Source organism: Anomalospiza imberbis, unplaced genomic scaffold (genome assembly GCF_031753505.1).
Source record: "Anomalospiza imberbis isolate Cuckoo-Finch-1a 21T00152 unplaced genomic scaffold, ASM3175350v1 scaffold_995, whole genome shotgun sequence".
In the NCBI taxonomy this organism is placed as follows: domain Eukaryota; kingdom Metazoa; phylum Chordata; class Aves; order Passeriformes; family Viduidae; genus Anomalospiza; species Anomalospiza imberbis.
This window is the reverse complement of record NW_027100617.1, coordinates 1,955-28,851: the sequence shown is the minus strand read 5'-3', so window position 1 is coordinate 28,851 and position 26,897 is coordinate 1,955. Positions and strand designations below refer to the sequence as shown.

The 26,897-nt window shown below is 58.9% G+C and overlaps 1 protein-coding gene across 1 annotated transcript; it reads left to right on the top strand.

Annotated features, from left to right (window-relative positions):
• Positions 1-616: 616 nt before the first annotated feature.
• Positions 617-26,897, top strand: LOC137468100 (sodium/glucose cotransporter 2-like; the record flags this gene model as incomplete). The annotated part of the gene is made up of 5 exons (XM_068179461.1): positions 617-1,392; positions 17,101-17,205; positions 22,503-22,562; positions 24,028-24,132; positions 26,742-26,897. Coding segments are annotated over exons 1-5 (441 nt in total), but the record flags the coding sequence as incomplete, so codon positions are not given.

Below are 26,897 nucleotides of genomic sequence, written 5' to 3'. Positions count from 1 at the left end.
AAATCCCCCAAAATTCACACCCAAAAACGGAACCTAAAAATCCCCAAATCCCCAAAATTCACCCCCAAAAACGGAACCTAAAAATCCCCAAATCCCCAAAATTCACCCCAAAAACGGAACCTAAAAATCCCCAAATCCCCAAAATTCACCCCAAAAACGGAACCTAAAAATCCCCAGATCCCCAAAATTCACCCCAAAAACGGAACCTAAAAATCCCCAAATCCCCAAAATTCACCCCAAAAACGGAACCTAAAAATCCCCAAATCCCCAAAATTCACCCCAAAAACGGAACCTAAAAATCCCCAAATCCCCAAAATTCACCCCAAAAACGGAACCTAAAAATCCCCAAATCCCCAAAATTCACCCCAAAAACGGAACCTCAAAATCCCCAAATCCCCAAAATTCACCCCCAAAAACTGAACCTAAAAATCCCCAAATCCTGGGAATTCACCCCAAAAACGGAACCTAAAAATCCCCAAATCCCCAAAATTCACCCCAAAAACTGAACCTGGTCCATACTGGTCCATACTGGTCCATACTGGTTTATACTGGTCTGTACTGGTTTACACTGGTTTATACTGGTCCATACTGGTCCATACTGGTTTTTACTGGTCCATTACTGGTCCATACTGGTCCATACTGGTTTATACTGGTTTATACTGGTCCATACTGGTCCATACTGGTCCATACTGGTCCGTACTGGTTTATACCGGTCCGTACTGGTCCGTACTGGTCCATACTGGTCCATACTGGTTTTTACTGGTCCATACTGGTCCATACTGGTCCGTACTGGTCCATACTGGTCCATACTGGTCCATACTGGTTTATACTGGTCCATACTGGTCCATACTGGTCCGTACTGGTCCGTACTGGTCCATACTGGTTTATACTGGTCCGTACTGGTCCATACCTGGTTTATACTGGTCCATACTGGTTTATACTGGTTTATACTGGTCCGTACTGGTCCATACTGGTCCATACTGGTCCATACTGGTTTATACTGGTCTGTACTGGTTTATACTGGTCCATACTTGTCCATACTGGCCCATACTGGTCCATACTGGTTTATACTGGTCCATACTGGTCCGTACTGGTCCATACTGGTCCATACTGGTCCGTACTGGTCCGTACTGGTCCATACTGGTCCGTACTGGTTTATACTGGTCCATACTGGTCCATACTGGTCCATACTGGTTCATACTGGTCCATACTGGTCCGTACTGGTTTATACTGGTCCATACTGGTCCATACTGGTCCATACTGGTCCATACTGGTCCATACTGGTTTATACTGGTCTATACTGGTTTATACTGGTCCCAGTCCCTGCGCAGGCGTGGTGGGCGGAGCCTCTCCGGGTATTTCCTGGCCGGACGCAGCATGAGCTGGGCCCCGGTGAGTGCTCAAACTGGTTCATACTGGTTCATACTGGTTTGTACTGGTTTATACTGGTTTGTACTGGTTTATACTGGTTCATACTGGTCTATACTGGTTCATACTGGTTTATACTGGTTCATACTGGTTTATACTGGTCTATACTGGTTTATACTGGTTTATACTGGTTTATACTGGTCTATACTGGTTTGGACTGGTTTATACTGGTCTATACTGGTTTATACTGGTTTGGTTTATACTGGTCCATACTGGTCCATACTGGTTCATACTGGTTTATACTGGTTTATACTGGTCTATACTGGTTTGGACTGGTTTATACTGGTTCATACTGGTTTGGAGTGGTCCATACTGGTTTGAGCTGGTTCATACTGGGGTCACTCCGGGGTCACTTCAGGCTCACCTGGGCTCACCTGGGCTCACCTGGAGCCACCCGGGGCCACCTTTGGGGTGACCTGGGCTCACCTGGGGTCACCTGGGGTCACCTGGGGTCACCTGGGGCCACCTGGGGTCACCTGGAGCCACCTTTGGGGTCACCTGGGCTCACCTGGAGTCACCTGGGCTCACCTTGGGTCACCTGGTCACCTTTGGGGTCACCTTTGGACTCACCTGTCCCTCACCTGTCCCTCACCTGGGCTCACCTGGGGCCACCTGAGATACCTGGGGATAACCCTGGGGTCATTTTGGGGTCACCTGGGGCCACCTTTGGGCTCACCTGGGCTCACCTTGGGAATCACCTGGGCTCACCTGGTCACATTTGGGGTCAGTTTGGGGTCATCTGGGGACACCTGGTAACCACTGGGCTCACCTGGGCTCACCTGGGCTCACCTGGAGTCACCTGGGATCACCTGGGGGCACCTGGAGTCACGTTCAGGGTTACCTGGGCTCACCTGGAGTCACCTTTGGGCTCACCTGGGGCCACCTGGAGTCACCTTTGGGCTCACCTGGGGCCACCTGGGATCACCTGTCTCACCTGGGCTCACCTGGAGTCACCTTTGGGCTCACCTGGGCTCACCTGGAGTCACCTTTGGGGTCACCTGTCTCACCTGGGCTCACCTGGGGTCACCTGGAGTCACGTTCAGTGTCACCTGGGCTCACCTGGGCTCACCTGGGCTCACCTGAGATACCTGGGGATCACCCTGGGGTCATTCTGGGGTCACCTGGGGTCACCTGACAAACCGGGGGGGGCAAATTTGGGCTCACCTGGGCTCACCTTGGGAGTCACCTGGGGCACCTGGGCTCACTTGGGATCACCTGTCCCTCACCTGGGGGCACCTGGGGGCACCTGGTCACCTTTGGGGTCACCTTCAAGGTCACCTGGACTCACCTGGGGTCACCTGGAGCCACCTTTGGGGCCACCTTTGGGGTCACCTGGACTCACCTGGAGTCACCTGGGGCCACCTGGAGTCACCTGGGGTCACCTGGGCTCACCTGGACTCACCTGGGCTCACCTTGGGAGTCACCTTTGGGGTCACCCAGGGTCACCTTTGGGGTCACCTGGTCCCACCTGGGCTCACCTGAGATACCTGGGGATCACCCTGGGGTCATTCTGGGGTCACCTGGGGTCACCTGACAAACCGGGGGGGGCAAATTTGGGCTCACCTGGGCTCACCTTTGGAGTCACCTGGGCTCACCTGGGGCCACCTGGGCACATTTGGGGTCACCTGTCTCACCTGGGCTCACCTTGGGAGTCACCTGGGGGCACCTGGGCTCACCTGGTCACATTTGGGGTCAGTTTGGGGTCACCTGGGCTCACCTTTGGGCTCACCTGGGGGCACCTGGGCTCACATGGTCACCTTTGGGGTCACCTGGCGTCACCTGGTCACATTTGGGCTCACCTGTCTCACCTGGGCTCCCCTGGGCTCACCTGGAGTCACCTTTGGGCTCACCTGGGCTCACCTGGGGACACCTGGTAACCACTGGGGTCACCTGTGTCACCTGGGCTCACCTTGGGAGTCACCTGGGGGCACCTGGGGTCACCTGGTCACCTTTGGGGTCAGTTTGGGGTCACCTGGGGACACCTGGTAACACTGGGGTCACCTGGCTCACCTGGAGCCACCTTTGGGCTCACCTGGGGCCACCTGGGGTCACCTGGGGTCACCTTTGGGCTCACCTGGGGCCACCTTTGGGCTCACGTGTCTCACCTGGGCTCACCTTGGGAGTCACCTGGGGTCACCTGGGGTCACCTGGGGTCACCTGGGGTCACCTGGTCACCTTTGGGGTCAGTTTGGGGTCATCTGGGGACACCTGGTAACCACTGGGCTCACCTGGGCTCACCTGGGGTCACCTGGGGTCACCTGGGATCACCTTTGGGCTCACCTGGGCTCACCTTTGGGGTCACCTGGGGTCACCTGGGGTCACCTGGTCACATTCGGGGTCAGTTTGGGGTCACCTGGGGACAACCAGTAGCCATTGGGGTCACCTGTCTCACCTGGGCTCACCTTTGGGCTCACCTGGGCTCACCTGGGCTCACCTTGGGAGTCACCTGGGGAGTCACCTGGGCTCACCTGGAGTCACCTTTGGGGTCACCTGTCTCACCTGGGCTCACCGGGGGTCACGTTCAGGGTCACCTGGGCTCAGCTGGAGTCACCTTTGGGCTCACCTGGGCTCACCTGTCTCACCTGGGATCACCTTGGGAGTCACCTGTCCCTCACCTGGGGTCACCTGGGGTCACCTGGTCACATCTGGGGTCACCTGGGCTCACCTGGTGGCACCTATGCTCCCCTGGGGGCACCTGGGGGCACCTGGGCTCACCTGGCATCACCTGGAGTCACCTTTGGGCTCACCTTTGGGCTCACCTGGGCTCACCTGGGCTCACCTGGGGCCACCTTTGGGGTCACCTGGGATCACCTGTCTCACCTGGGCTCACCTGGGCTCACCTGGAGTCACCTTTGGGGTCACCTGTCTCACCTGGGGTCACGTTCAGGGTCACCTGGGCTCACCTGGGCTCACCTGTATCACCTGGAGTCACCTTCGGGGTCACGCGGGGTCACCTGGGCTCACCTGGGGCCACCTGGGGATCACCTGGGGCCACCTGGGGATCACCCTGGGGTCATTCTGGGGTCACCTGGGGTCACCTGACAAACCGGGGGGGGGCAAATTTGGGCTCACCTGGGCTCACCTTTGGGGCCACCTGGGCTCAACTTTGGGCTCACCTTTGGGCTCACCTGTCCCTCACCTGGGGGCACCTGGAGGCACCTGGTCACCTTTGGGGTCACCTTCAGGGTCACCTTCAGGGTCACCTGGGCTCACCTTTGGGCTCACCTGTCCCTCACCTGGGGGCACCTGGTCACCTTTGGGGTCACCTTCAAGGTCACCTGGGGTCACCTGGGCTCACCTGGAGCCACCTTTGGGGCCAACTTTGGGGTCACCTGGACTCACCTGGGGTCACCTTTGGGGCCACCTGGGGCCACCTGGGCTCACCTGGGCTCACCTTGGGTCATCTGGTCACCTTTGGGGTCACCTTTGGACTCACCTGTCCCTCACCTGGGGTCACCTGGGCTCACCTGGAGCCACTTGGGCCCACCTGGGCTCACCTGAGATACCTGGGGGCACCTGGGGTCACCTTTGGGCTCACCTGTCTCACCTGGGGTCACCTGGGCTCACCTGTCCCTCACCTGGAGCCACCTTTGGGGCCACCTTTGGGCTCACCTGGGGTCACCTGGGGCCACCTGGGGTCACCTCGTCACCTTTGGGGTCACCTTTGGACTCACCTGTCCCTCACCTGGGGTCACCTGGGCTCACCTGGAGCCACCTGGAGCCACCTTTGGGGCCACCTTTGGGCTCACCTGGGCTCACCTGGTCCCACCTGGGCTCACCTGGGCTCACCTGGGGCCACCTGGGGATCACCCTGGGGTCATTCTGGGGTCACCTGGGGTCACCTGACAAACCGGGGGGGGGGGGGGGGGCAAATTTGGGCTCACCTGGGGTCACCTTTGGGGCCACCTGGGCTCAACTTTGGGCTCACCTTTGGGCTCACCTGTCCCTCACCTGGGGGCACCTGGAGGCACCTGGTCACCTTTGGGGTCACCTTCAAGGTCACCTGGGCTCACCTGGGGTCACCTGGGATCACCTGTCTCACCTGGGGTCACCTGGAGCCACCTGGGCTCACCTGGGCTCACCTTTGGGGTCACCTGGGCTCACCTGGGCTCACCTGGGGTCACCTGGTCACATTTGGGGTCAGTTTGGGGTCACCTGGGGACACCTGGTAACCACTGGGGTCACCTGGCTCACCTGGGCTCACCTGGGCTCACCTGGGGTCACCTGGGATCACCTGGAGTCATGTTCAGGGTCACCTGGGCTCACCTGGTGGCACCTGGGATCACCTGGAGTCATGTTCAGGGTCACCTGGGCTCACCTGGTGGCACCTGGGCTCACCTGGAGCCACCTTTGGGCTCACCTGGGCTCACCTTTGGGCTCACCTGGGCTCACCTTGGGAGTCACCTGGGGGCCCCTGGGGTCACCTGGTCACATTTGGGGTCAGTTTGGGGTCATCTGGGGACACCTGGCAACCACTGGGGTCACCTGGAGTCACCTTTGGGCTCACCTGGGCTCACCTGGGCTCACCTGAGATACCTGGGGATCACCCTGGGGTCATTCTGGGGTCACCTGGGCTCACCTTTGGGCTCACCTGGGATCACCTGGGGCCACCTTTGGGATCACCTGGGCTCACCTAGTGGCACCTGGGCTCACCTGGGGGCACCTGGGCTCACATGGACACCTTTGGGGTCACCTGGGGTCACCTGGTCACATTTGGGGTCACGTGTCTCACCTGGGCTCACCTTGGGAGTCACCTGGGATCACCTGGGGGCACCTGGGGTCACGTTCAGGGTTACCTGGGCTCACCTGGAGTCACCTTTGGGCTCACCTGGGGCCACCTGGAGTCACCTTTGGGCTCACCTGGGGCCACCTGGGATCACCTGTCTCACCTGGGCTCACCTGGAGTCACCTTTGGGCTCACCTGGGCTCACCTGGAGTCACCTTTGGGGTCACCTGTCTCACCTGGGGTCACCTGGAGTCACGTTCAGTGTCACCTGGGCTCACCTGGTCCCACCTGGGCTCACCTGAGATACCTGGGGATCACCCTGGGGTCATTCTGGGGTCACCTGGGGTCACCTGACAAACCGGGGGGGGGGGGCAAATTTGGGCTCACCTGGGCTCACCTTGGGAGTCACCTGGGGGTCACCTGGGGTCATGTTCAGGTTCACCTGTCTCACCTGGGCTCACCTTGGGAGTCACCTGGGGCACCTGGGGTCACGTTCAGGTTCACCTGTCTCACCTGGGCTCACCTTGGGAGTCACCTGGGGTCACCTGGGCTCACCTTTGGGCTCACCTGTCTCACCTGGGCTCACCTTGGGAGTTACCTGGGGTCACCTGGGGTCACCTGGTCACATTTGGGGCCACTTGTCTCACCTGGGCTCACCTTGGATCACCTTTGTACTCACCTGTCTCACCTGGGGTCACGTTCAGGGTCACCTGGGCTCACCTGGAGTCACCTTTGGGCTCACCTGGGGGCACCTTTGGGGTCACCTGGTGGCACCTGGGCTCACCTGGGCTCACCTGAGATACCTGGGGATCACCCTGGGGTCACTCTGGGGTCACCTGGGGTCACCTGACAAACCGGGGGTGGGGGGGCAAATTTGGGCTCACCTGGGCTCAGCTTGGGAGTCACCTAGGGGCACCTGGGGTCACCTGGTCACATTTGGGGTCAGTTTGGGGTCATCTGGGGACACCTGGCAACCACTGGGCTCACCTTTCTCACCTGGGCTCACCTGGGGTCAGCTGGGCTCACCTGGGCTCACCTGGGCTCACCTGGGCTCACCTGTCCCTCACCTGGGGGCACCTGGTCACCTTTGGGGTCACCTTCAGGGTCACCTGGGCTCACCTTTGGGCTCAGCTGGGCTCACTTGGGCTCACCTGGGGAGTCACCTGGGGGCACCTGGGGTCACCTGGTCACATTTGGGGCCAGTTTGGGGTCACCTGGGGACACCTGGTAACCACTGGGCTCACCTTTCTCACCTGGGCTCACCTGGGGTCACCTGGGGTCACCTTTGGGCCCACCTGTCTCACCTGTCTCACCTGGGCTCACCTGGGGTCACGTTCAGGGTCACCTGGGCTCACCTGGGCTCACCTGTATCACCTGGAGTCACTTTCGGGGTCACGCGGGGTCACGCGGGGTCACGCGGGGTCACCTTTGGGGTCACCTGGTCCCACCTGGTCCCACCTAGGCTCACCTGAGATACCTGGGGATCACCCTGGGGTCATTCTGGGGTCACCTGGAGTCACCTGACAAACCAGGAGGGGCAAATTTGGGCTCACCTGGGCTCACCTGGGATCACGTTCAGGCTCACCTGGGCTCACCTGGAGTCAGCTTCGGGGTCACACGGGGTCACCTTTGGGGTCACCTGGTCCCACCTGGTCTCACCTGGGCTCACCTGGGCTCACCTTGGGAGTCACCTGGGGGCACCTGGGGTCACCTGGTCACATTTGGAGTCAGTTTGGGGTCACCTGGGGACACCTGGCAACCACTGGGGTCACCTGGGCTCACCTTTGGGCTCACCTGGGGATCACCTGACGCCACCTGGAGTCACCTGGGGTCACCTGTCTCACCTGGGCTCACCTTGGGAGTCACCTGGGGTCACCTGGTCACATTTGGGGTCATCTGGGGACACCTGGTAACCACTGGGGTCACCTGTCTCACCTGGGGTCACCTGGGGTCACGTTCCGGTTCACCTTTGGGGTCAACTGGGGACAACTTTGGGCTCACCTGTCTCACCTGGGGTCACATTCAGGGTCACCTGGGCTCACCTGCATCACCTGGAGTCACCTTTGGGGCCACATGGGCTCACCTGTCCCCTCTCCCCTGAGCTCACCTGTGGGCTCTCACCTGTCCCTGTCTCACCTGTCCCTGTCTCACCTGTCCCACTCTCACCTGTCCCACTCTCACCTGTCCCACTCTCACCTGTCCCACTCTCACCTGTCCCTGTCTCACCTGTCCCACTCTCACCTGTCCCACTCTCACCTGTCCATGTCTCACCTGTCCCTGTCTCACCTGTCCCACTCTCACCTGTCCCTGTCTCACCTGTCCCTGTCTCACCTGTCCCACTCTCACCTGTCCCACTCTCACCTGTCCCACTCTCACCTGTCCCTGTCTCACCTGTCCCTGTCTCACCTGTCCCACTCTCACCTGTCCCACTCTCACCTGTCCCTGTCTCACCTGTCCCACTCTCACCTGTCCCTGTCTCACCTGTCCCACTCTCACCTGTCCCACTCTCACCTGTCCCTGTCTCACCTGTCCCTGTCTCACCTGTCCCACTCTCACCTGTCCCACTCTCACCTGTCCCACTCTCACCTGTCCCTGTCTCACCTGTCCCACTCTCACCTGTCCCTGTCTCACCTGTCCCTGTCTCACCTGTCCCACTCTCACCTGTCCCACTCTCACCTGTCCCTGTCTCACCTGTCCCTGTCTCACCTGTCCCACTCTCACCTGTCCCACTCTCACCTGTCCCACTCTCACCTGTCCCTGTCTCACCTGTCCCTGTCTCACCTGTCCCACTCTCACCTGTCCCACTCTCACCTGTCCCTGTCTCACCTGTCCCTGTCTCACCTGTCCCTGTCTCACCTGTCCCACTCTCACCTGTCCCTGTCTCACCTGTCCCACTCTCACCTGTCCCACTCTCACCTGTCCCTGTCTCACCTGTCCCTGTCTCACCTGTCCCACTCTCACCTGTCCCACTCTCACCTGTCCCTGTCTCACCTGTCCCTGTCTCACCTGTCCCTGTCTCACCTGTCCCACTCTCACCTGTCCCTGTCTCACCTGTCCCACTCTCACCTGTCCCACTCTCACCTGTCCCTGTCTCACCTGTCCCTGTCTCACCTGTCCCACTCTCACCTGTCCCACTCTCACCTGTCCCACTCTCACCTGTCCCACTCTCACCTGTCCCTGTCTCACCTGTCCCACTCTCACCTGTCCCTGTCTCACCTGTCCCACTCTCACCTGTCCCTGTCTCACCTGTCCCACTCTCACCTGTCCCACTCTCACCTGTCCCACTCTCACCTGTCCCTGTCTCACCTGTCCCTGTCTCACCTGTCCCTGTCTCACCTGTCCCACTCTCACCTGTCCCACTCTCACCTGTCCCACTCTCACCTGTCCCTGTCTCACCTGTCCCACTCTCACCTGTCCCACTCTCACCTGTCCCACTCTCACCTGTCCCTGTCTCACCTGTCCCTGTCTCACCTGTCCCTGTCTCACCTGTCCCACTCTCACCTGTCCCACTCTCACCTGTCCCACTCTCACCTGTCCCTGTCTCACCTGTCCCACTCTCACCTGTCCCACTCTCACCTGTCCCACTCTCACCTGTCCCTGTCTCACCTGTCCCTGTCTCACCTGTCCCACTCTCACCTGTCCCTGTCTCACCTGTCCCACTCTCACCTGTCCCACTCTCACCTGTCCCTGTCTCACCTGTCCCACTCTCACCTGTCCCTGTCTCACCTGTCCCACTCTCACCTGTCCCACTCTCACCTGTCCCTGTCTCACCTGTCCCACTCTCACCTGTCCCACTCTCACCTGTCCCTGTCTCACCTGTCCCTGTCTCACCTGTCCCACTCTCACCTGTCCCACTCTCACCTGTCCCAGTCTCACCTGTCCCTGTCTCACCTGTCCCACTCTCACCTGTCCCACTCTCACCTGTCCCACTCTCACCTGTCCCTGTCTCACCTGTCCCACTCTCACCTGTCCCTGTCTCACCTGTCCCACTCTCACCTGTCCCACTCTCACCTGTCCCACTCTCACCTGTCCCTGTCTCACCTGTCCCACTCTCACCTGTCCCTGTCTCACCTGTCCCTGTCTCACCTGTCCCACTCTCACCTGTCCCACTCTCACCTGTCCCTGTCTCACCTGTCCCACTCTCACCTGTCCCACTCTCACCTGTCCCAGTCTCACCTGTCCCTGTCTCACCTGTCCCTGTCTCACCTGTCCCTGTCTCACCTGTCCCTGTCTCACCTGTCCCACTCTCACCTGTCCCACTCTCACCTGTCCCAGTCTCACCTGTCCCACTCTCACCTGTCCCTGTCTCACCTGTCCCTGTCTCACCTGTCCCACTCTCACCTGTCCCACTCTCACCTGTCCCTGTCTCACCTGTCCCACTCTCACCTGTCCCTGTCTCACCTGTCCCTGTCTCACCTGTCCCACTCTCACCTGTCCCACTCTCACCTGTCCCACTCTCACCTGTCCCTGTCTCACCTGTCCCACTCTCACCTGTCCCACTCTCACCTGTCCCACTCTCACCTGTCCCTGTCTCACCTGTCCCACTCTCACCTGTCCCACTCTCACCTGTCCCTGTCTCACCTGTCCCACTCTCACCTGTCCCTGTCTCACCTGTCCCACTCTCACCTGTCCCACTCTCACCTGTCCCTGTCTCACCTGTCCCACTCTCACCTGTCCCACTCTCACCTGTCCCTGTCTCACCTGTCCCTGTCTCACCTGTCCCACTCTCACCTGTCCCACTCTCACCTGTCCCAGTCTCACCTGTCCCTGTCTCACCTGTCCCACTCTCACCTGTCCCACTCTCACCTGTCCCACTCTCACCTGTCCCTGTCTCACCTGTCCCACTCTCACCTGTCCCTGTCTCACCTGTCCCACTCTCACCTGTCCCACTCTCACCTGTCCCACTCTCACCTGTCCCTGTCTCACCTGTCCCACTCTCACCTGTCCCTGTCTCACCTGTCCCTGTCTCACCTGTCCCACTCTCACCTGTCCCACTCTCACCTGTCCCTGTCTCACCTGTCCCACTCTCACCTGTCCCACTCTCACCTGTCCCAGTCTCACCTGTCCCTGTCTCACCTGTCCCTGTCTCACCTGTCCCTGTCTCACCTGTCCCTGTCTCACCTGTCCCACTCTCACCTGTCCCACTCTCACCTGTCCCAGTCTCACCTGTCCCACTCTCACCTGTCCCTGTCTCACCTGTCCCTGTCTCACCTGTCCCACTCTCACCTGTCCCACTCTCACCTGTCCCACTCTCACCTGTCCCTGTCTCACCTGTCCCTGTCTCACCTGTCCCTGTCTCACCTGTCCCACTCTCACCTGTCCCTGTCTCACCTGTCCCACTCTCACCTGTCCCACTCTCACCTGTCCCACTCTCACCTGTCCCACTCTCACCTGTCCCTGTCTCACCTGTCCCACTCTCACCTGTCCCACTCTCACCTGTCCCACTCTCACCTGTCCCTGTCTCACCTGTCCCACTCTCACCTGTCCCACTCTCACCTGTCCCACTCTCACCTGTCCCTGTCTCACCTGTCCCTGTCTCACCTGTCCCACTCTCACCTGTCCCTGTCTCACCTGTCCCACTCTCACCTGTCCCACTCTCACCTGTCCCACTCTCACCTGTCCCTGTCTCACCTGTCCCTGTCTCACCTGTCCCACTCTCACCTGTCCCTGTCTCACCTGTCCCACTCTCACCTGTCCCACTCTCACCTGTCCCTGTCTCACCTGTCCCTGTCTCACCTGTCCCACTCTCACCTGTCCCACTCTCACCTGTCCCACTCTCACCTGTCCCTGTCTCACCTGTCCCACTCTCACCTGTCCCTGTCTCACCTGTCCCTGTCTCACCTGTCCCACTCTCACCTGTCCCACTCTCACCTGTCCCACTCTCACCTGTCCCTCTCTCACCTGTCCCTGTCTCACCTGTCCCTGTCTCACCTGTCCCACTCTCACCTGTCCCACTCTCACCTGTCCCTGTCTCACCTGTCCCTGTCTCACCTGTCCCTGTCTCACCTGTCCCACTCTCACCTGTCCCACTCTCACCTGTCCCTGTCTCACCTGTCCCACTCTCACCTGTCCCACTCTCACCTGTCCCACTCTCACCTGTCCCTGTCTCACCTGTCCCACTCTCACCTGTCCCACTCTCACCTGTCCCACTCTCACCTGTCCCACTCTCACCTGTCCCTGTCTCACCTGTCCCACTCTCACCTGTCCCACTCTCACCTGTCCCTGTCTCACCTGTCCCACTCTCACCTGTCCCACTCTCACCTGTCCCTGTCTCACCTGTCCCTGTCTCACCTGTCCCACTCTCACCTGTCCCACTCTCACCTGTGGGCTCTCACCTGTCCCACTCTCACCTGTCCCTGTCTCACCTGTCCCACTCTCACCTGTCCCTGTCTCACCTGTCCCTGTCTCACCTGTCCCTGTCTCACCTGTCCCACTCTCACCTGTCCCACTCTCACCTGTCCCACTCTCACCTGTCCCTGTCTCACCTGTCCCACTCTCACCTGTCCCACTCTCACCTGTCCCTGTCTCACCTGTCCCTGTCTCACCTGTCCCACTCTCACCTGTCCCACTCTCACCTGTCCCACTCTCACCTGTCCCTGTCTCACCTGTCCCTGTCTCACCTGTCCCACTCTCACCTGTCCCACTCTCACCTGTCCCACTCTCACCTGTCCCTGTCTCACCTGTCCCTGTCTCACCTGTCCCACTCTCACCTGTCCCACTCTCACCTGTCCCTGTCTCACCTGTCCCTGTCTCACCTGTCCCACTCTCACCTGTCCCACTCTCACCTGTCCCACTCTCACCTGTCCCTGTCTCACCTGTCCCACTCTCACCTGTCCCTGTCTCACCTGTCCCTGTCTCACCTGTCCCTGTCTCACCTGTCCCACTCTCACCTGTCCCACTCTCACCTGTCCCACTCTCACCTGTCCCTGTCTCACCTGTCCCACTCTCACCTGTCCCACTCTCACCTGTCCCACTCTCACCTGTCCCACTCTCACCTGTCCCTGTCTCACCTGTCCCTGTCTCACCTGTCCCACTCTCACCTGTCCCTGTCTCACCTGTCCCACTCTCACCTGTCCCTGTCTCACCTGTCCCTGTCTCACCTGTCCCTGCCTCACCTGTCCCACTCTCACCTGTCCCACTCTCACCTGTCCCACTCTCACCTGTCCCACTCTCACCTGTCCCTGTCTCACCTGTCCCTGTCTCACCTGTCCCTGTCTCACCTGTCCCACTCTCACCTGTCCCACTCTCACCTGTCCCACTCTCACCTGTCCCTGTCTCACCTGTCCCTGTCTCACCTGTCCCTGTCTCACCTGTCCCACTCTCACCTGTCCCACTCTCACCTGTCCCTGTCTCACCTGTCCATGTCTCACCTGTCCCACTCTCACCTGTCCCACTCTCACCTGTCCCTGTCTCACCTGTCCCACTCTCACCTGTCCCACTCTCACCTGTCCCACTCTCACCTGTCCCTGTCTCACCTGTCCCACTCTCACCTGTCCCTGTCTCACCTGTCCCACTCTCACCTGTCCCACTCTCACCTGTCCCTGTCTCACCTGTCCCACTCTCACCTGTCCCACTCTCACCTGTCCCTGTCTCACCTGTCCCACTCTCACCTGTCCCTGTCTCACCTGTCCCACTCTCACCTGTCCCACTCTCACCTGTCCCTGTCTCACCTGTCCCACTCTCACCTGTCCCACTCTCACCTGTCCCACTCTCACCTGTCCCACTCTCACCTGTCCCTGTCTCACCTGTCCCACTCTCACCTGTCCCTGTCTCACCTGTCCCACTCTCACCTGTCCCACTCTCACCTGTCCCTGTCTCACCTGTCCCTGTCTCACCTGTCCCTGTCTCACCTGTCCCACTCTCACCTGTCCCACTCTCACCTGTCCCTGTCTCACCTGTCCCACTCTCACCTGTCCCACTCTCACCTGTCCCTGTCTCACCTGTCCCACTCTCACCTGTCCCTGTCTCACCTGTCCCTGTCTCACCTGTCCCTGTCTCACCTGTCCCTGTCTCACCTGTCCCACTCTCACCTGTCCCTGTCTCACCTGTCCCACTCTCACCTGTCCCACTCTCACCTGTCCCTGTCTCACCTGTCCCACTCTCACCTGTCCCACTCTCACCTGTCCCACTCTCACCTGTCCCTGTCTCACCTGTCCCTGTCTCACCTGTCCCACTCTCACCTGTCCCTGTCTCACCTGTCCCTGTCTCACCTGTCCCACTCTCACCTGTCCCACTCTCACCTGTCCCACTCTCACCTGTCCCTCTCTCACCTGTCCCTGTCTCACCTGTCCCTGTCTCACCTGTCCCACTCTCACCTGTCCCACTCTCACCTGTCCCTGTCTCACCTGTCCCTGTCTCACCTGTCCCTGTCTCACCTGTCCCACTCTCACCTGTCCCACTCTCACCTGTCCCTGTCTCACCTGTCCCACTCTCACCTGTCCCACTCTCACCTGTCCCACTCTCACCTGTCCCTGTCTCACCTGTCCCACTCTCACCTGTCCCACTCTCACCTGTCCCTGTCTCACCTGTCCCTATCTCACCTGTCCCTGTCTCACCTGTCCCTGTCTCACCTGTCCCACTCTCACCTGTCCCACTCTCACCTGTCCCTGTCTCACCTGTCCCACTCTCACCTGTCCCACTCTCACCTGTCCCTGTCTCACCTGTCCCACTCTCACCTGTCCCACTCTCACCTGTCCCACTCTCACCTGTCCCACTCTCACCTGTCCCTGTCTCACCTGTCCCACTCTCACCTGTCCCACTCTCACCTGTCCCACTCTCACCTGTCCCACTCTCACCTGTCCCTGTCTCACCTGTCCCACTCTCACCTGTCCCTGTCTCACCTGTCCCACTCTCACCTGTCCCACTCTCACCTGTGGGCTCTCACCTGTCCCACTCTCACCTGTCCCTGTCTCACCTGTCCCTGTCTCACCTGTCCCACTCTCACCTGTCCCTGTCTCACCTGTCCCACTCTCACCTGTCCCACTCTCACCTGTCCCTGTCTCACCTGTCCCTGTCTCACCTGTCCCACTCTCACCTGTCCCACTCTCACCTGTGGGCTCTCACCTGTCCCACTCTCACCTGTCCCTGTCTCACCTGTCCCACTCTCACCTGTCCCTGTCTCACCTGTCCCTGTCTCACCTGTCCCTGTCTCACCTGTCCCACTCTCACCTGTCCCACTCTCACCTGTCCCACTCTCACCTGTCCCTGTCTCACCTGTCCCACTCTCACCTGTCCCACTCTCACCTGTCCCTGTCTCACCTGTCCCTGTCTCACCTGTCCCACTCTCACCTGTCCCACTCTCACCTGTCCCACTCTCACCTGTCCCTGTCTCACCTGTCCCTGTCTCACCTGTCCCACTCTCACCTGTCCCACTCTCACCTGTCCCTGTCTCACCTGTCCCTGTCTCACCTGTCCCTGTCTCACCTGTCCCTGTCTCACCTGTCCCACTCTCACCTGTCCCACTCTCACCTGTCCCTGTCTCACCTGTCCCTGTCTCACCTGTCCCACTCTCACCTGTCCCACTCTCACCTGTCCCACTCTCACCTGTCCCTGTCTCACCTGTCCCACTCTCACCTGTCCCTGTCTCACCTGTCCCTGTCTCACCTGTCCCTGTCTCACCTGTCCCACTCTCACCTGTCCCACTCTCACCTGTCCCACTCTCACCTGTCCCTGTCTCACCTGTCCCACTCTCACCTGTCCCACTCTCACCTGTCCCACTCTCACCTGTCCCACTCTCACCTGTCCCTGTCTCACCTGTCCCTGTCTCACCTGTCCCACTCTCACCTGTCCCTGTCTCACCTGTCCCACTCTCACCTGTCCCTGTCTCACCTGTCCCTGTCTCACCTGTCCCTGCCTCACCTGTCCCACTCTCACCTGTCCCTGTCTCACCTGTCCCTGTCTCACCTGTCCCTGTCTCACCTGTCCCACTCTCACCTGTCCCTGTCTCACCTGTCCCTGTCTCACCTGTCCCACTCTCACCTGTCCCACTCTCACCTGTCCCTGTCTCACCTGTCCCACTCTCACCTGTCCCTGTCTCACCTGTCCCACTCTCACCTGTCCCACTCTCACCTGTCCCTGTCTCACCTGTCCCACTCTCACCTGTCCCTGTCTCACCTGTCCCACTCTCACCTGTCCCTGTCTCACCTGTCCCTGTCTCACCTGTCCCACTCTCACCTGTCCCACTCTCACCTGTCCCACTCTCACCTGTCCCTGTCTCACCTGTCCCACTCTCACCTGTCCCACTCTCACCTGTCCCTGTCTCACCTGTCCCACTCTCACCTGTCCCTGTCTCACCTGTCCCTGTCTCACCTGTCCCTGTCTCACCTGTCCCACTCTCACCTGTCCCACTCTCACCTGTCCCTGTCTCACCTGTCCCACTCTCACCTGTCCCACTCTCACCTGTCCCACTCTCACCTGTCCCTGTCTCACCTGTCCCTGTCTCACCTGTCCCACTCTCACCTGTCCCACTCTCACCTGTCCCTGTCTCACCTGTCCCTGTCTCACCTGTCCCACTCTCACCTGTCCCACTCTCACCTGTCCCACTCTCACCTGTCCCTGTCTCACCTGTCCCACTCTCACCTGTCCCACTCTCACCTGTCCCACTCTCACCTGTCCCTGTCTCACCTGTCCCACTCTCACCTGTCCCTGTCTCACCTGTCCCTGTCTCACCTGTCCCACTCTCACCTGTCCCACTCTCACCTGTCCCACTCTCACCTGTCCCTGTCTCACCTGTCCCACTCTCACCTGTCCCACTCTCACCTGTCCCTGTCTCACCTGTCCCTGTCTCACCTGTCCCTGTCTCACCTGTCCCACTCTCACCTGTCCCACTCTCACCTGTCCCACTCTCACCTGTCCCACTCTCACCTGTCCCTGTCTCACCTGTCCCTGTCTCACCTGTCCCTGTCTCACCTGTCCCTGTCTCACCTGTCTCCTCTCACCTCTCTCAGGTGGGGGCGTCGCTCTTTGCCAGTAACATCGGCTCCGGTCACTTTGTCGGTTTGGCCGGGACGGGCGCGGCCGGCGGCATCGCCGTGGGCGGCTTCGAGTGGAGCGTGAGTCGCACCCACGGCGCGGCACGATGGGGCGCGATGGGGCGCGGCGTATCGCGATAGGGCACGGGGTATCGCGATAGGGGGCGGTATATCACGAAAGGGCACGGTATGGCGCAATAGGGCACGGGATAGCGCGATAGGGCATGGGATATCGCGATAGGGCACGGGATATTGTGATAGGGCGCGGGGTATCGCGATAGGGCGCGGGATATCGCGATAGGGCGCAATGGGGTGCGGGATGTCGCGATAGGGCGCAGGGTATCATGATAGGGCGCGGGATATCACGATAGGGCGTGATAGGGCACAGGATATCGCAATAGGGCGCGATACAGCACGGTATATCGCGATAGGGCGTGATGCAGCGCAGTGTGTCACGATAGGGTGCAATACAGTGCAATATATCGCAATGGGGCGCAATATAATGCGGGATATCGCGATAGGGTGCGATATATCGCGATAGGGCGCGATACGGCGCGGTGTGTCGCGATAGGGTGAGATACGGTGCGATATATCGCGATAGGGCGCGATATAATGCGTTATATCACGATAGGGCGCGGTACAGCACGGTGTGTCGCGATAGGGCGCGGTACGGCGCGATATATCGCGATAGGGCACGATATAATGCGTTATATCACGATAGGGCGCGGTACAGCACGGTGTGTCGCGATAGGGCGAGATACGGTGTGATATATCGCAATAGGGCGCGATATAATGCGTTATATCACGATAGGGCGCGGTACAGCACGGTGTGTTGCGATAGGGCGAGATACGGTGCGATATATCGCGATAGGGCACGATATAATGCGGTATATCGCGATAGGGTGCAATACGGTGCGATATATCGCGATAGGGCGCAATGTGGCGCAGTATATCGCGATAGGGCGCGGTACGGCGCGGTGTGTCGCGATAGGGCGCGATACGGCGCGATATATCGCGATAGGGTGCGATATAATGCGGTATATCGCGATAGGGCGCGATAGGGCGCGATAGGAGACAATGTAACGCGGGATGTCACGATAGGGCGCGATATAGCACGACAGATCACGATAGGGCGCGATATATCGTGATATAACGCCATAAGGCGCGATATAATCACACAGGGCGCGATAGCGCGTGATATGACATGATATATCGCGATAGGGCACGATATCGCACGATACATCACGATATCACACAATATATCGTGACAGTGAACGATATCACACAATGCATTGCGATAGGGCACGATATTGCACGATATATCGCGACAGGGCACGACATATCGCGATAGGGCACGATATCACACAATAAAATGCAATAGGGCACGATATCGCACGATATATCGCGATAGGGCACGATATGACACAACATATCGCGATAGGGCACGATATCACACCATATATCGCGATACAGCACGATATCACACCATATATCGCGATAGGGCACGATATCACACAATGCATCACGATAGGGCACGATATAGCACAATATATCATGATAGGGCACGATATCACACCATATATCGCGACAGGGCACGACATATCGCGATAGGGCACGATATCACACAATATATCGCGATAGGGCATGATATCGCACAATGCATCGCAATAGTGCACGATATCACACAATATATCGCGATAGGGCACGATATCGCACCATATATCGCGATAGGGCACGATATCACTCAATATATCGTGATAGGGCATGATATCGCATGATATATCACGATAGGGCACGATATGACACAATATATCGTGACAGGGCACGATATCGCACCATATATCGCGACAGGGCACGACATATCGCGATAGGGCATGATATCGCACCATATATCGCGGTAGGGCACAATATCACACCATATATCACGATATGACACGATATCACACCATATATCGCGACAGGGCACGATATCACACCATATATCGCGATAGGGCATGACATATCGCGATAGGGCATGACATCACACAATGCATCACGATAGGGCACGATATCACACCATATATCACGATAGGGCACGATATCACACAATGCATCACGACAGGGCACGATATAGCACAATATATCACGATAGGGCACGACATATCACGATAGGGCACGATATCACACCATATATCGCGACAGGGCACGATATCACACAATATATCACGATAGGGCACGATATCACAACATATATCGCGACAGGGCATGATATAGCACGATATATCGCGATAGGGCACGATATCACTCAATATATCGCGATAGGGCACGACATATCGTGATATGACACGATATCACACCATATATCGCAATAGGACACGATATCGCGCGATATATCACGATAGGGCACGACATATCGCGATAGGGCATGATATCACACAATATATCGTGATAGTGAACAATATCACACAATATATCGCGACAGGGCACGACATATCGCACGATATATCGTGATAGGGCACGACATATCGCACGATATATCGTGATAGGGCACGACATATCGCGATAGGGCATGATATCACACAATATATCACGATAGGGCACGATATCACACCATGTATCGCGACAGGGCACGACATATCGCACCATATATCGCGATAGGGCGCGATATCGCACCATATATGACGATAGGGCACGACATATCGTGATAGGGCACGATATCACACCATATATCGTGATACTGAACGATATCACACAATATATCGCGATAGGGCACGATATCGCACAATGCATCGTGACAGGGCACCATATCACACCATATATCGTGATAGGGCATGACATATCGCGATAGGGCATGATATCACACAATATATCACGATAGGGCATGATATCACACAATATATCATGATAGGGCACAATATCACTCAATATATCGCGATAGGGCACGACATATCGCGATAGGGCATGATATCACACAATATATCACGATAGGGCACGATATCACACCATATATCGCGATAGGGCACGACATATCGCAACAGGGCACGATATCACACCATATATCACGATAGGGCACGACATATCGCGATAGGGCACGATATCACACAATGCATCGCGACAGGGTACGACATCACACCATATATCGCGACAGGGCACGACATATCGCACGATATATCACGATAGGGCACGACATATCGCGATAGGGCACGATATCACACCATATATCGTGATAGTGAACGATATCACACAATATATCGCGATAGGGCACAACATATCGTGATATGACACGATATCACACGATATATCGCGATAGGGCACGATATCACACAATGCATTGCGACAGGGCACGATATCACACCATATATCGCGATAGGGCACGATATCACACGATATATCGCGATAGGGCACGATATCACAACATATATCGCGATAGGGCACGATATCGCACCATATATCGCGACAGGGCACGATATCGCATGATATATCACGATAGGGCACGACATATCACGATATGGCACGATATCACACCATATATCGTGATAGTGAACGATATCACACAATATATCGCAATAGGGCACGACATATCGTGATATGACACGATATCACACGATATATCGCGATAGGGCACGATATCACACAATGCATTGCGACAGGGCACGATATCACACCATATATCGCGATAGGGCACAACATATCACGATAGGGCACGACATATCACGACAGGGCACGACATATCGCGATAGGGCACGATATCACACGACATATCGCGATAGGGCACGATATCACACAATATATCGCGATAGGGCACAACATATCGCGATAGGGCACGATATCACTCAATATATCGCGATAGGGCACCATATATCGCGACAGGGCCCGACATATCGCGGTATATCGTGATAGGGCGCAGCAGATCGCGATAGGGCCACGACGTGTCGCGACGGGGCAGGACAGATCGCGACGCAGCGCGACAGATCGCAGTAGAGGGTGACATATCGCGATAGGGCAGGACTGATCGCGATAGGGCGCGGGATATCGTGACAGGGCGCGGGATATCGCGATAGGGCGGGGCAGATCGCGAGAGGGCACAGGATATCGCGATAGGGCGGGGCAGGTCGCGATAGGGTGTGGGATATCACGATAGGGCGCGGGATATTGCGATAGGGAAGGACATGTCGCGATAGGGCGCGGGATATCGTGATGGGGAGGACAGATCGTGATAGGGCGCGGGATATCGCGATAGGGCGCGGGATATCGCGATAGGGGCGGGATATCGCGATAGGGGGCGGGTTTATCGCGATAGGGGGGCGGGGCAGGTCGCGCTGCGTCCCGCTGCGTCCCGCTGGCCCCGCCCCCCCCATCCCCGCTGGCCCTGTCGCGATAGCGGCGTCCCTAAGGGCGCCCCCCGGGGCTTCTGTCGCGACATAACCCCGCCCCCCCCCCGCTGCTTCTGTCGCGACATAACCCCGCCCCCCCCGCTGCTTCTATCGCGACATAACCCCGCCCCGCCCCAGCTGCTTCTATCGCGACATAACCACGCCCCGCCCGGGGCTTCTATCGCGATATAACCCCGCCCCCCCGCTGCATCTGTCGCGACAGAATGGCAACCCCCCGCTGCTTCTGTCGCGACATAACGGCGCCCGCTCGCTGCTTCTGTCGCAACATAACGGTGCCGCCCCCCCCCCCCCCCCGGGTGCTTCTATCGCGACACAATGGCGACCCCCCCGGTTCTATCGCGACATAACCCCGCCCCCCCGCTGCTTCTATCGCGACATAATGGCGCCACTTCCCGGGTGCTTCTATCGCGACATAACAGTGCCCCCCCCCCCCCCCCCGGGCGCGTGTATCGTGACACAATGGCGCCCCCCCCCGGCTCTATCGCGACATAACCCCGCCCCCCCCGCTGCTTCTATCGCGACATAATGGCGCCCACACGCTGCTTCTATCGCGACATAACCCCGCCCCCCCCGCTGCTTCTATCACGACATAACCGCGCCCCCCCGCTTGCTTCTATCGCGACATAACCACGCCCCCCCCGCTTCTATCGTGACACAATGGCACCCCTCCGCGGTTTCTATCGCGACATAACCCCGCCCCCCCCGCTGCTTCTATCGCGACATAACCACGCCCCCCCCGCTTCTATCGTGACACAATGGCACTCCTCCGCGGTTTCTATCACGACATAACCACGCCCCCCCGCTGCTTCTATCGCGACATAACCGACCCCGCCCCGCCCCCCCGGCGGTTCTGTCGCGATATCCCGAGCTCCGCCCCCTCCCCCGCCTGCCCTATCGCGATAGAGCAGTGCCCCCCCCCCCCGCCGCCGGCCTTGGCCCCGCCCCCTATCGCGACATGGCCCCGCCCCTATCGCGACACGCCCCGCCCCTTCTCCCCCCCCCCAGGGCATGTTCATCGTGCTGCTGCTGGGCTGGGTGTTCGTGCCCATCTACCTGAGAGCCGGGGTGAGGCCGGGAACGGAACGGGAACGGAAAACTGGGATTGGAACTGGGATTAACTGGGAACGGGACTGGGAATGGAACTGGGAACGGAACTGGGATTAACTGGGAATGGAACTGGGAACGGAACTGGGAACGGAACTGGGAACGGAACTGGGAACGGGACTGGGCGTGGTCTATTTGGGACTGGGCGTGGCCTGTTTGGGACGGGGCGTGGCCTGGTTGGGACCGGGCGTGGCCTAATTGGGACTGGGAGTGGTCTATTTGGGACTGGGCGTGGCCTGGTTGGGACGGGGGCGTGGCCTAATTGGGACTGGGCGTGGTCTATTTGGGACTGGGCGTGGCCTGGTTGGGTCTGGGCGTGGTCTATTTGGGACTGGGCGTGGCCTGTTTGGGACGGGGCGTGGCCTAATTGGGACTGGGAGTGGTCTGTTTGGGATGGGGCGTGGCCTGGTTGGGACGGGGCGTGGCCTTTTTGGGACTGGGCGTGGTCTGTTTAGGACGGGGCGTTGCCTGGTTGGGTCTGGGCGTGGCCTGGTTGGGACTGGGCGTGGTCTGTTTGGGAAGGGGCGTGGCCTAATTGGGACTGGGAGTGGTCTGTTTGGGAAGGGGTGTGGCCTGGTTGGGACTGGGCGTGGTCTGTTTGGGAAGGGGCGTGGCCTGGTTGGGACTGGGAGTGGTCTGTTTGGGACGGGGCGTGGCATGGTTGGGATGGGGCGTGATCTGTTTGGGACTGGGCGTGGCCTGGTTGGGACGGGGCGTGGCCTGATTGGGACTGGGAGTGGTCTGTTTGGGACTGGGCGTGGTCTATTTGGGACTGGGCGTGGCCTGGTTGGGACGGGGCGTGGCCTTTTTGGGACTGGGCGTGGCCTGGTTGGGACTGGGCGTGGCCTAATTGGGACTGGGCGTGGCCTAATTGGGACTGGGCGTGGCCTGGTTGGGACTGGGAGTGGTCTGTTTGGGACGGGGCGTGGCCTGGTTTGTACGGGGCGTGGTCTATTTTGGATGGGGCGTGGCCTGTGTGGGAGGGGGCGTGGCATGTGTGGGAGGGGGCGTGGCCTCTGTGTGAGGGGGCGTGGCATGTGTGGGAGGGGGCGTGGTCTGTGTGGGACGGGGCGTGGCCTGTGTGTGAGGGGGAGTGGCCTGTGTGGCAGGAGGGCATTGCCCTGTTTGGGACGGGGCGTGGCCTGTGTGGCAGGGGGAGTGGCCTGTGTGTGAGGGGGTGTGGTCTGTATGGGAGGGGCGTGGTCTGTGTGGCAGGGGGCGTGGCCTGTGGGGGAGGGTCGTGGCCTGTTTGGGAGGGGGCGTGGCCTGTGTGGGACGGGGCGTGGTCTGTGTGGGACGGGGCGTGCCCTGTTTGGGACGGGGCGTGGCCTGTATGGGAGGGGGCGTGGCCTCTGTGGGAGGGGCGTGGTCTGTGTGTGCGGGGGCGTGTCGGGGCGGTGGGCGTGTCCTGAGTGGGCGTGTCCAGGTGAGCACCATGCCCGAGTACCTGGGCCGGCGCTTCGGGGGGGGGCGGATCCGGCTCTACCTGGCGCTGCTCTCGCTGGGGCTCTACGTCAGCACCAAGATCTCGGTACTGGGACAAACTGGGACTAACTGGGACAAACTGGGACAAACTGGGACAGACTGGGACGGACTGGGACAAACTGGGAGGGACTGGGACAGACTGGGACAAACTGGGACGGACTGGGAGGGACTGGGACAAACTGGGATGGACTGGGACAGACTGGGACGGACTGGGACAAACTGGGAGGGACTGGGACAAACTGGGATGGACTGGGAGGGACTGGGAGGGACTGGGAGGGACTGGGACAGACTGGGACAAACTGGGACAAACTGGGACAGACTGGGATGGACTGGGACAGACTGGGAGGGACTGGGACGGACTGGGACGGACTGGGATGGACTGGGACAAACTGGGACAAACTGGGACAAACTGGGACGGACTGGGAGGGACTGGGACAAACTGGGACAAACTGGGACAAACTGGGAGGGACTGGGAGGGACTGGGATGGACTGGGACAAACTGGGACAAACTGGGACAAACTGGGACGGACTGGGAGGGACTGGGACAAACTGGGACAAACTGGGACAAACTGGGACGGACTGGGATGGACTGGGATGGACTGGGACAAACTGGGACGGACTGGGATGGACTGGGAGGGACTGGGATGGACTGGGACAAACTGGGAGGGACTGGGACAGACTGGGAGGGACTGGGAGGGACTGGGACAAACTGGGACAAACTGGGACAAACTGGGACGGACTGGGATGGACTGGGATGGACTGGGACAAACTGGGACAAACTGGGACAAACTGGGACAAACTGGGACGGACTGGGACGGACTGGGATGGAACTGGGATGGACTGGGACAAAACTGGGACAAACTGGGACAAACTGGGACGGACTGGGACGGACTGGGAGGGACTGGGACAGACTGGGAGGGACTGGGACGGACTGGGAGGGACTGGGACGGACTGGGAGGGACTGGGACGGACTGGGACAAACTGGGACATACTGGGATGGACTGGGATGGACTGGGACAGACTGGGAGGGACTGGGACAAACTGGGAGGGACTGGGAGGGGACTGGGTTATACTGGTTTGGACTGGAAGCGACTGGTTTGGACTGGGAGGGACTGGGTTATACTGGTTTGGACTGGTTTGGACTGGGAGGGAACTGGGTTATACTGGTTTGGACTGGTTTGGACTGGGAGGGGAACTGGGTTATACTGGTTTGGACTGGGAGGGACTGGTTTGGATGTGGGAGGGACTGGAAGGGACCTGGGAGGGACTGGGACTGGTTTTTACTGGTTTATACTGGTTTATACTGGGAGGGACTAGGAGCCGGAGGGAACTCCGAATTCCATGGGGAGCCTCCCAGTCCCTCCCAGTATAGACCAGTATAGACCAGTATAGACCAGTATAGACCAGTATCCCCTTGCAGTCCATTCCCAGTCCCTCCAGTATAGACCAGTATAGACCAGTATAGACCAGTATAGACCAGTATCCCCTTGCAGTCCATTCCCAGTCCCTCCCAGTATGACCCAGGCCATTCCCAGTCCATTCCCAGTATAAACCAGTTCATCCCAGTCCCTCCCAGCGTGACCCAGGCCATTCCCAGTCCATTCCCAGTATAAACCAGTTTATCCCAGTCCCTCCCAGTATGACCCAGGCCATTCCCAGTCCATTCCCAGTATAAACCAGTTCATCCCAGTCCCTCCCAGCGTGACCCAGGCCATTCCCAGTCCATTCCCAGTATAAACCAGTTTATCCCAGTCCCTCCCAGTATGACCCAGGCCATTCCCAGTCCCTCCCAGTATAAACCAGTTCATCCCAGTCCCTCCCAGTTAATCCCAGTTTATCCTAGTCCATTCCCAGTTAATCCCAGTCCCTCCCAGTCCCTCCCAGTTTATCCCAGTTTATCCCAGTCCCTCCCAGTTAATCCCAGTCCCTCCCAGTCCATTCCCAGTCCATCCCAGTCCATTCCCAGTTTATCCCAGTTCCAGCCCAGTCCATCCCAGTCCATCCCAGTTCATCCCAGTTTATCCCAGTCCATTCCCAGTTTATCCCAGTCCCTCCAAATCCCTCCCAGTCCATCCCAGTCCCTCCCAGTCCATTCCCAGTTCATCCCAGTCCCTCCCAGTTAATCCCAGTCAGTCCCAGTCCCTCCCAGTTAATCCCAGTCCATTCCCAGTCCCTCCAGTTAATCCCAGTCCCTCCCAGTCCCTCCCAGTTAATCCCAGTTAATCCCAGTTTATCCCAGTCCATTCCCAGTTCATCCCAGTCCCTCCCAGTCCATTCCCAGTCCATTCCCAGTCCATTCCCAGTCCCTCCCAGTTAATCCCAGTTCATCCCAGTCCCTCCCAGTCCATTCCCAGTCCATTCCCAGTCCATTCCCAGTCCCTCCCAGTTAATCCCAGTTTATCCCAGTCCCTCCCAGTTTATCCCAGTCCATTCCCAGTCCCTCCCAGTCCCTCCCAGTCCATTCCCAGTCCATTCCCAGTCCATTCCCAGTCCCTCCCAGTCCATTCCCAGTCCCTCCCAGTCCATTCCCAGTCCATTCCCAGTTTATCCCAGTCCATTCCCAGTCCATTCCCAGTTAATCCCAGTCCCTCCCAGCCCCTCCCAGCCGCTCCCAGTTCCCTCCCAGTTTGTCCCAGTACAAACCAGTGCCCGCAGGTGGACATGTACTCGGGGGCGCTGTTCATCCGCGAGGCGCTGGGCTGGGACCTGTACGGCTCCGTGGGCGCGCTGCTGGCGGTCACCGCGCTCTACACCGTCACTGGTCCGTACTGGTTTATACTGGGAGGGACTGGGAGGGACTGGTTTATACTG